The 10,735-nt window shown below is 36.6% G+C and overlaps 1 protein-coding gene across 1 annotated transcript; it reads right to left on the reverse strand.

The window, feature by feature from the left end:
• Positions 1-8,335: 8,335 nt before the first annotated feature.
• LOC139864995 (UDP-glycosyltransferase 73E1-like) lies at positions 8,336-10,193 on the reverse strand. Its single transcript, XM_071853550.1, has one exon. It carries the CDS (start codon positions 9,982-9,984, stop codon positions 8,509-8,511), a length of 1,476 nt encoding a protein of 491 aa, XP_071709651.1. The 5' UTR covers positions 9,985-10,193; the 3' UTR covers positions 8,336-8,508.
• Positions 10,194-10,735: the final 542 nt, after the last annotated feature.

Consider the following 10,735-nt stretch of genomic DNA (forward strand, 5'->3'; position numbering starts at 1 on the left):
GGAATTTCTGGTTGTTGAAGTAACCCTGACGGCTTCTGGTGTTCTGCTTTGACTTTGGAACAAGTTAAACACTCCCCAACATATGTTGCAACGTCTGTCTTTAAATTAGGCCACCAATAACGTGTCTTAAGATCTTGATACATCTTTCCGACTCCAGGATGTATCGAGTATCTTGTCTTATGTGCCTCGTTCAATATCAACTTCCTTAATCCACCCAACTTCGGTACCCAAATACGATTTGCAAAATATCGAATTCCGTCTTCCCGTATAACGAGTTGCTTCTCATACTTCTTCATTATTTCCTTTCTTATGTTTTCTTTAGTAAGTGCTTCTTGTTGAACTTCTTTGATTTGTGAGTTGAGATTCATGCGAATTTTTATGTTCATCGCTCGAACTCGGATTGGTTCTCGTTCCTTTCTGCTTAAAGCATCGGCCACCACGTTCGCTTTCCCGGGATGATAACGAATTTCACAATCATAGTCGTTTATTAACTCGACCCACCTACGTTGCCTCATGTTCAGCTGTTTCTGATCAAAAATATGTTGAAGGCTTTTATGATCAGTAAAAACAGTGAATTTAACCCCATACAAGTAGTGTCTCCACATCTTTAGTGCAAACACGACTGCTCCCAATTCTAGATCATGCGTCGTATAATTCCGCTCGTGAATCTTCAATTGTCGGGATGCGTATGCAATAACTTTCTTCCGTTGCATAAGAACGCAACCAAAACCTTGTCGCGAAGCGTCACAATATATTTCAAAATCATCGTTCCCTTCTGGTAACGATAAAATAGGCGCCGTAGTTAACTTCTTTTTCAGTAATTGAAATGCACTCTCCTGCTCAGAAGTCCATTCATATTTCTTCCCTTTTTGCGTTAACGCTGTCAACGGCTTAGCTATTCGGGAAAAATCTTGAATAAACCTTCTATAATAACCGGCTAAACCCAAAAATTGGCGTATCTGCATTGGTGTCTTAGGAGTCTCCCATTTTTCAATGGATTCAATTTTTGCTGGATCAACCTGAATTCCTTTGCTACTAACAACGTGGCCAAGAAATTGCACTTCTTTCAACCAGAAAGCACATTTAGAAAATTTAGCATATAGCTGTTCTTTTCTTAACAACTCTAATATCAACCTTAAATGCTGCTCATGCTCTTGCTCACTCTTGGAATAGATAAGAATATCATCAATGAAAACGATAACAAACTTATCTAAATATGGACTACAAACTCGATTCATGAGGTCCATGAATACAGCTGGCGCATTTGTCAACCCAAACGGCATGACCAAAAATTCGTAATGACCATAACGTGTCCGAAAAGCAGTTTTCGGTATATCTTCTTCTTTGACACGTAATTGATGATAGCCCGATCTTAGGTCAATTTTCGAGTACACACATGATCCTTGGAGTTGATCAAATAAGTCGTCAATTCTCGGTAGTGGATACCGATTCTTGATAGTTAACTTATTTAATTCACGATAATCTATACACATTCGGAAAGATCCGTCTTTCTTCTTGACGAATAAAATTGGAGCTCCCCACGGTGAAGTACTTGGTCGTATGAATCCACGATCCAGTAATTCTTTTAACTGACTCTGAAGTTCTTTTAACTCGGACGGTGCAAGTCTATATGGAGCACGGGCAACCGGTGCAGCTCCTGGTACTAAATCTATTTGAAATTCTACAGATCTAAATGGAGGTAATCCCGGCAACTCTTCTGGAAAAAACTTCAGGAAAATCTCTTGCCACAGGCACGTCGTTGATGCACTTCTCTTTTTCTTTCTTTTCGACTTTATTAACATGTGCTAGAATAGCATAACATCCCTTTTCTAAACACTTCTTGGCTTTCAAATAGCTAATGAGTTTTAGCTTTGAGTTACCCTTCTCTCCATAAATCATCACCGGCATTTTATCCTTACAAGGAATGCGAATTGCCTTTTTGGCACACACAACTTCAGCTCCTACTTTGGACATCCAGTCCATGCCGACTATTACATCAAAACTTCCTAATTCTACGGGTATTAAGTCAATTTTAAATGTTTCTCCGGCTAAATTTATTTTACAATCACGGCAAATTTTATCGGCTTTAATTAGTTTACCATTAGCTAACTCAATCATGTACTTAGCATCTAGAGGTAATGATGAACAATTCAATTTAGCGTAAAAGCCTCTACTCACATAACTTCTATCGGCACCAGTATCAAATATAATAGATGCGGATAAGTTATTAATGGTAAACGTACCCGTAACAAGCTCCGGGTCTTCACACGCCTCTCTAGCATTAATAACAAATGCTCTTCCACGTGCAGATCCATTATTCTTCTCTGGATTCGGACACTGGCTCTTATAGTGACCTTGTTTTCCACACCCATAACAAGTAATGGTAGCCAAAGCAGTTCTATTTGCATTGGTGGCAGGAGTCTTGGTACCATTTGTATTTGTAACGAGAGCCCTACAATCTTCAGCAAGATGACCCTTTCGATTACATTTGTTGCATACCACATTACAGTAGCCAGAGTGATGTTTGTGGCATCGGTTGCATAAAGTATTTTGTCCTTTGTAACCAAAGCTTAAACCACTACCCGTACCTTGCGTGATTTCTTGTTTCTTAAAAGATTGTTGTTGGTTACCTCGATCATAATTTCCATTCCACTTTCTTTTGTTACCTGATACCTTCACATCAGTATTAGATACTTTCTTATCCATGATGACCTGATCCATTAGCTCGTTTGCCATGGTTATAGCTTCATGAATTGTTTTAGGTTTCGATGTTGTAACATTTGCCTTGACCTTTTTGGGCAAACCATCTTTGTACATTTCAATCTTCCGTTCTTCGGTTGGAACCAATTCAGGACATAGCAAAACTAATTCCATGAATCGCTGATTGTAGTTGGTGATTTCAGTACCAATAACCTTCAGACTTCGTAATTCATCTTCCAACTTCCTAACCTCGTTCCTTGGACAATACTCGTTGATTAACATTATTTTGAATTCTTCCCATGGGGTATCATAAGCTACATCTCCTCCTACAGCCTTCACATAATTTTTCCACCACGTGAGTGCACTATCTTGTAAAGTGCACGATGCATACTTGGTCATGTCCTTTTCAACACAACCACTGATTTTAAACACAGTCTCCATCTTTTCTATCCATCGGGTTAAACCGATCGGTCCTTCTGTTCCACTGAATGATGAGGGCTTGCAAGCTTGAAAAGTCTTGTAGGTGCATCCTACACGAGGATTTGGGTTAACTGCAGCAGCTCTTGCAGCTTCGACCCATAACATTCTGTCGTTCACTCGCTGATTGATGAGTTCCTAGATTTCTTGTTCCGTCATTCGGTTCAATCGCGCCATAATCTTCAATAAGAATGAAAAAAAATAATTATTCACATGGAATATTATAGATGTAGTATGTATTTACAGTACATCGTAGCTTATTAATAATATGAACCAGTTATTATTATAAAAGCCTTTTCTTCTTATTAGCATTTTATAATTATATCTAGGGTAGTACCTACCCGTTAAAGTTCATACTTAATAGCTTAGTACGAAAATCAATTACTACCACCCAAATAATACTTAACCATGGAAAATTATTGCATTTCACACTTCACTATTTTACATATGCTTATCTTACATCGAACATTAAGCAAACCACACTAATAATATTATACAAAACATTATATGATCCCATGGTTTAATACGGCAGCGCATCGTTTGGTCTATTTTCTAGGACGTTTAGGTTCAAAGAATCACTTAACGCTTATCCTGGTTGTCTGCCTATATTTTGGCTGTGCGACTGAAGAACTGGATGCCGGGATAGAACGAATAGGAATAGCGGGAATAGGGGTGGTAGTGTCTAGTGGAGTTGGTGCCACATCATCCTTACTAAACTCGGGATTTGAATTTTCTAATTCATTAGCCTTTCGTTTCTTTCCTAGTTCGAACTTGTCTTTTGTAATTTCCTGTATTTCTTCCTCGGGTTCACTTTCCTCCTCGGGTTCACTTTCCTCCTCGGGTTCACTTTCCTCCTCGGGTTCACTTTCCGGGTTCTCTATAGTCGGTTCATCCGGAATTTGTGAGTCTTCCCCAAAGATATCATTTTCGTCATCGGATAGGTTAATGACTGGAACACCATCTGAAGATTCTGGTTCGGAGTCGCTGAATGTGATAACAAGTTTTGAGCCCGACATCTATCACACAACAACTAACCCATTAGTACTACATAATATTTACATATAAATTTTAACCAACAATGATAAGCAATGGTTTTTAAATCAGACCCGGTCAAAGTCCAGACTTACTAATGTATCCTAACGACTTATCGGTTAGACACACTAATGCAAACCTGGTTCGGTAAGACCACCGCTCTGATACCACATGTCATAACCCGTCCTTAACCATAAGAACGTGTTAGATAACGTATGATTTCATTGCGAGGTATTGACCTCTATATGCGACATTTTTAAAAAAGAAACTGCATATATTATACATTACAAACCATAACCATTATTTTTGTTACAAGCTTTAGACAATAAAAAGATGATTATCGTTTAGCGATAATCTTCGACTTACAAACTTTACATATAATGATAACAACATGATTTCGAGCATATTTTACAACACAAATCCTTGGGTATGCAGTTTTATTTTTGACACAAATATGCGCACGCAAGATCCTGCTCAAATTCAACATAATGCAGCGGAAGCTTTAGTAATCACCTGAGAATAGACATGTTTTAAAAGGTCAACATAAAGTTGGTGAGATATAGGTTTAATGCCGGCAGCAATATATATATATATAGACCACAAGATTTCGTATATAAACAGTTTAATAAAAATATTCTAAGTGGTTGAGCACTTGGTAACCATACTTAACATTTAATCACGTCGCATATTCCCTTTATTATGAAATCTTACTACACCGTACCAAGTGTAGTCACGAAACGAAGTACTGTGCAACCGTTGAATACTGGTCGTCCAGTCCGGTTGGGGTTGTCAGGCCCGATAGATCTATCAACAGGATTCGCGTTTACAATACCGCTGTAAATAACAGTTACCAAGCTACAGGGAAGTATGCCAGTGGTACAACTCAACGTAGAATATATTTTTCAGTTACTTGTGTCCATAACGTAAAACATAAAATACATGTATTCTCATCCCGAAATATTTAGAGTTTAAAAGTGGGACTATATACTCACTTTCGTCTTGAAGATATATATAATTTGACTTGGTCTCCGGTTGATATCACGAACCTATCCATATATAATATATCAATACATTTTCTTTTTAAACAAACGTCACATATATATACTTGTTATACTTTTAATACTTTTAATAATTCCTTAGTCCGTAGTTAGCATTTCGTTGTTAGTAATTCAATTTTTAATGGTTCATTTTTAGATGTTTAATAAACCCCCAACGAAATAAATAAAACCCCATCGTATATGTATTGGTCGAGATTAATCTTGACCCACGGTACCGGTGTTGTCAAATGACGTGTTGCGTACATAAAGTACCGGTGTTGTCAAATGACGTGTTGCGTACAAACATGGGATCTTATGATTAATCTTCTCGTGTTGTTTACGGGTGATCCTGAACCATATAAAATTGAATTATAAGTACATATATATAAAATATCATGTTAACTTAAAAAGATGTGATTTATTTAATTTTTCCCAATTATTTTCGTGGCTAAACTAGTCTTGGATATCCGATTTTGTTTCGGTCATAGTTTCTTCGTTACAACTCCGTTTTCGTTGATTCAACTTGCCATCTCCTTGGATCGAGTCCCTCTTTAAGACTATGAACTGTAAATACCTTAGTTTGTATTCAAAATCACACGGCATAGGTCAAACTTTAGTGAAACTTATGAAGTTAATCATTTTCCATCATGTAAACAACCTTAAATGATTATTTTTCTAAAAATACTTATACTTTGAGTTAAATCATGAAATTTTTATGTGTTATCATATTCATAGTAAAAATCATTTTTCCAGAAAATAAACCTCCAATTCAAAGTTTAAGATGGTTTTTAATTATCCAACCCAAAACAGCCCCCGGTTACACTCCGACGTCGTAAAAACAGTTTTTAAGGTGTTCTTTGAAAAACCAAGTTAAACCTTGTTAAATTAGCATATATTTAAGATATATTACAGGTCTTGAAGTATTTTAAAAGTTAAGTTAGAAGGATCTATTTAGTTTGCAAACAAGTTTGAAAACTTTCAAACTATGTTCTTGTTGTTAAATTTTTATACCACAAAATAAGATAGCTATATATATATGAATCGAATAAGGTTATGAACATAGTTACTACCTCAAGTTCCTTGGACAAGGTTGCTGTAAAAGAGAAGTAAAAAGCTAGAACCAAAAGGGTGATGGAAGTGGATGAAAGATTGGAAGTAAGTTTGTGTTCTTGGAAGGATTTCTTGAAGTGTTGTTGTAAGAGTTTTCTTATGGTGATTAAGTAGTGTTTTTGAAGCTAGATCTTCATGGAACTTTGCTGAATGGTTATGGAGTTTGAGGGTAAAGAAAGAGTGTGTGTTTTTAGCTAGAGAGTTGAAGTTAAAATGAATCAAAAATTGGAAATGAGTGCATGTATATATGGTGGTGATGGTGGCGTTTTTTTATGATGAACAAGGACAAGATTTTTGTTGTTCTTTTGTGTAATAATTCATGCATGCATCCAAATTTCAATTACCTCTCATCAAGGGCAGTAATAAGGGCTGGTTAGGTGGTGATTTGATGTGTATATACCAATAGTAAATACGTATAGAAGCTAGGTATGATACGAGTACAAATACTCTAGATATACGTATAGAAATTTTGTGAAAAATGGAATGAGGATTCAAATATAGCTATCTTTTATGAATACACTTATATGGTTTTATGTATTTAAGTTCTTAAAAGTGATTAAATACATTACTTATACGATATATGTATAAACATTATAAGTTGTAAGTATTTATGTCAAATAACGTTACGTATGGTTATCGTTTTGAAAACTTAAGTTAGTAGTTTCAAAATATACTTATAACTTATTGTTATTAATACAAAATGAGATATTAAAACATTCATTAATCATGTTAAATATGTATATATACATATATATACACAAACGTATAATTATCATATATTGTATAGTTCGTGATATCATCGGTCAAACTAGACGGTCAAACGTTGTGTAAAACTCTTTTCGAAAACATAAGTCTCAAAAATTTGGATTGCTTATCATGTTGGTAAGGTTTAATTTATGTAAATATTAATCTTATAAGTATAGAACGATCGAAAAAGTGCGGGTCGTTACATGAACTACTTTACTTTGCATTCAAACATTCGTACTTTTGAACTATGACTTGTAACGACCATTGTGGTCACGTACACTTATTATTTGCTTCTACTTAGTGAAGCATGCTTTTGAAATGTAAAACATTTGATGTCGGTTATGACATCAGATTTTTATCATGAATGCAACTTCTTTAATTACAGCATATAGTACTTAACCTTGTAATGATCCTGTTGTTGATGATTCGTACACGATGGTTTTGTACGGGGCATCACACCACACGCCTGAAACAAATTAGAAAATAACCAAAGCAGTCGATATCATAAGAAACAAACACGTTGTCTGAAGATATTCCCGCAACACATACCAACACATACGAGACAAAGATAAACTCGCCAAACTAATTCCAGCTACCCTTCATTTCACAGATACGGTTTCATGATATAGAAAAGATATATACAAAAAAAAAGCATATAAAGATGAAATAATATCATTTATAAGATCGCCATCTTACGCGGTGTTAAACTTTAATGTGTACGTGAGTTGGCAAAATTTAACGCGCATAACATCCGGGTTATAGCTACAACATATTAATACATAATTTATGATGGATGTAGTAAAAATGGTGATGGATATATCAACACTCTTACCCAAAACCTTTTCATTAAAATTTAACATCCAAATTTAACATTCACCATAATACAATTTCAACACGTCACAGTCAATTTTCCTCTTTCAAAATATGCAATTTTGATTCCACGCCACTGTAAAAAAACTTTAACTCGAGACATTAAGTATTTGATTGGGTCACATCTTGTCTCAATATGAACTCTGATGGACATAAAATAGTGACGCAACTTCTGAGTAACAAAGACTAATGTGAGGCAATGCCCTTCCACAACTGAGTACCTTGTCCCCGGACCTATGATCAATCGGCTCAAGTAGTACAGTATACTGGGCATTCTTTCCTATCACAATGTCCTACTGATTCGACTAGCTAGAACGTGGGTAACGGAATGCTTGAATAAGGTAACGTGGGTCTAAGCAAAATTCAATGAAATTACGCACGATATCATTCAATGTATACATACCATTTCACAAAATCATATTTATAAATATAAATCTGCACATGATCACCAATTCTTTATTGGTTTTTCTTATGAATCACGTGAATAATTGTACAAATTTAACGCCCCGTATAACATGATGCATCTCTTTTAGTGCTAACGGTTTTTTATGGCATGGTACGTAGTAATATCTTGAATCATCGATAATACATTGTTATAGGAAGATCCCCCTTCATCCATGGCACTTTTCGCCATTTTCGCAAGCTCGATCACCCTCTTCCTTCTCTGTTTTCCGTCTTCACCATCACTCATTAACCGTTCCACAACCGTCTTCACGTCTTCCTTACTAACCAATACTTTCGTCTTATCTTCAACATCCTCAGGAACCTCCACACCAATCCTAACTCCAACTTTCAATATTTCGACGATAAACGTCTCGTTAAGAAACTGGTCCGCAAAATGTGGCCATGTCCCCATTGGCACGCCTGCACTAACACACTCCAACGTCGAGTTCCATCCACAATGTGTTATGAAACCACCAGTAGCTCGGTGGGACAATATCAACACTTGTGGGGCCCATCCATGTACTATCAACCCTTTGTCTCGCACCCTTTCTTCAAACCCTTGTTCCGAAAACCATTTCTCTAGCTTTTCGTCTTTATTTCGTACGCACCATATGAACGGTCGGTTCATGGACTCGAGCCCCAACCCGACCTCAATCGCTTGTTCACAAGAAACATGAGCTAGACTTCCTAAACATACATAGACCACGGACCCTGTTTCCTGTTCATCGAGCCATTTTAAACACTCGTTCTCGTTAATCGCGCCCTTGTTTCCTCTCTCAGCTATATCCCTAACATTATCTTTATTACATAATGATACAGGACCAATACACCATATTTTTGTCTCTCTAACCTTTTCCAATTCCTTAACATATTCTTGTTCCAACTCATTAAAACTATTAACCACGATCCCATACGAAGCTTTTTCGGCTTCTTGAAAACGTTCACGAAGCGCCTTTTCTTCATCTGAAAGTGTTTTAGTTGTCCCCAAAAGTTTACGTTTAGTGACTTCAAACAAATCAGGCAAACCCAGAAGCACAAACGGTTCAACATCCGATCCGATTTGTTCCAACACATTAGTAGTGGATAGAATGTGTCTGGACAATATATATAAGCACCCGGGTCCATGGAACACAATTCGTGGAATGTTTAGCCTTCGAGCCACGTCTGTAGTCCAAAAAAAAGGAAGGTCCGAAATTATACAAGAAGGATAAGGACTTAAACTTCGTAGTCGAATTTCGGCTGGTTGTTCAAGCAAGTTCATGGCTTTAAAGAACTTTACTTTGGCATCAGATGGTGGAACTTTGTCAAAGATTTCGAATCCTTCGGGTAAACCGGCTTCAGCTAGTGGGAGTTGGAGTTCGAGTAGGCGAATTTTCAGGTTGGATTCGGTGGCTCGGGTGATCATACAGTTAAGTTGATTGGCTAAAAGTGGTGTGGTGAATATGGTGACTGTTGCACCGTGGTTGGCTAGTATTCGAGCTATGTCTACCATGGGGATCATATGGCCTTGAGCCATTAATGGAAATAACACAAAGTGTAGGTTATTGGGTTCAGCTGCAGCTGCCATAATTTTGCTGTGATCGATCTGATGAGTTGCGATGGTCTTAAAAGTCGATAGATTTGAACTTTACACAAAATTTAGTGCAATTATTGATAGTATATATTCAAAAAGTTAACGAGGTGTGCAAGGATAGGATACTATGTATCCTAAGTTTTTTTTTTTTTTATATTATTTTTGGTTTTACTAATAGGATAAATAATGCACCTAAAGGTTGAAGATATGTACCAACTTGAAGTATATTCGAGCAATTTCTATTATAAATAAATAAAATCGGTGTATGTCACTATCTTTAACTCTATATCATGAATACTTCATAATACTTCATAATCATATCTTATCTTTGATATAAACCAGTATGATGACTAGTGACATATCACTACAAGAAAAATTAGGACGGTCGACGAAGGCTTTTTGCGACGATGAGATGCCGCCGCTAATAACCCGCTTAATGATGTATCCTAGGGGATACACGTATAAAAAACATCATTTTTATACAAAAGAAATGATCAAAAAGCATAAAAGATAGCAATTTTGGCATTTTTATTATTATCCGTCCAGCGCTCAGCAGGCCGCCCAGGGTCATGCGTAAGCCCTGTAGGCAGCTTCTATTCTTAAGCTCTTCAATAGGCGCGTGAGCGGCACGCAGCCACGTCAGCCCACGCTAAAGGCGGTTCCGGATATTTCGCATAACTGAGTTAATTAGCATTCGACACGTGTTTTCGAGATATTCAGACATTCTACGCCTATAAATAGACTC

The sequence above is a fragment of the Rutidosis leptorrhynchoides genome, chromosome 1 (genome assembly GCF_046630445.1).
Source record: "Rutidosis leptorrhynchoides isolate AG116_Rl617_1_P2 chromosome 1, CSIRO_AGI_Rlap_v1, whole genome shotgun sequence".
Classification (NCBI taxonomy): domain Eukaryota; kingdom Viridiplantae; phylum Streptophyta; class Magnoliopsida; order Asterales; family Asteraceae; genus Rutidosis; species Rutidosis leptorrhynchoides.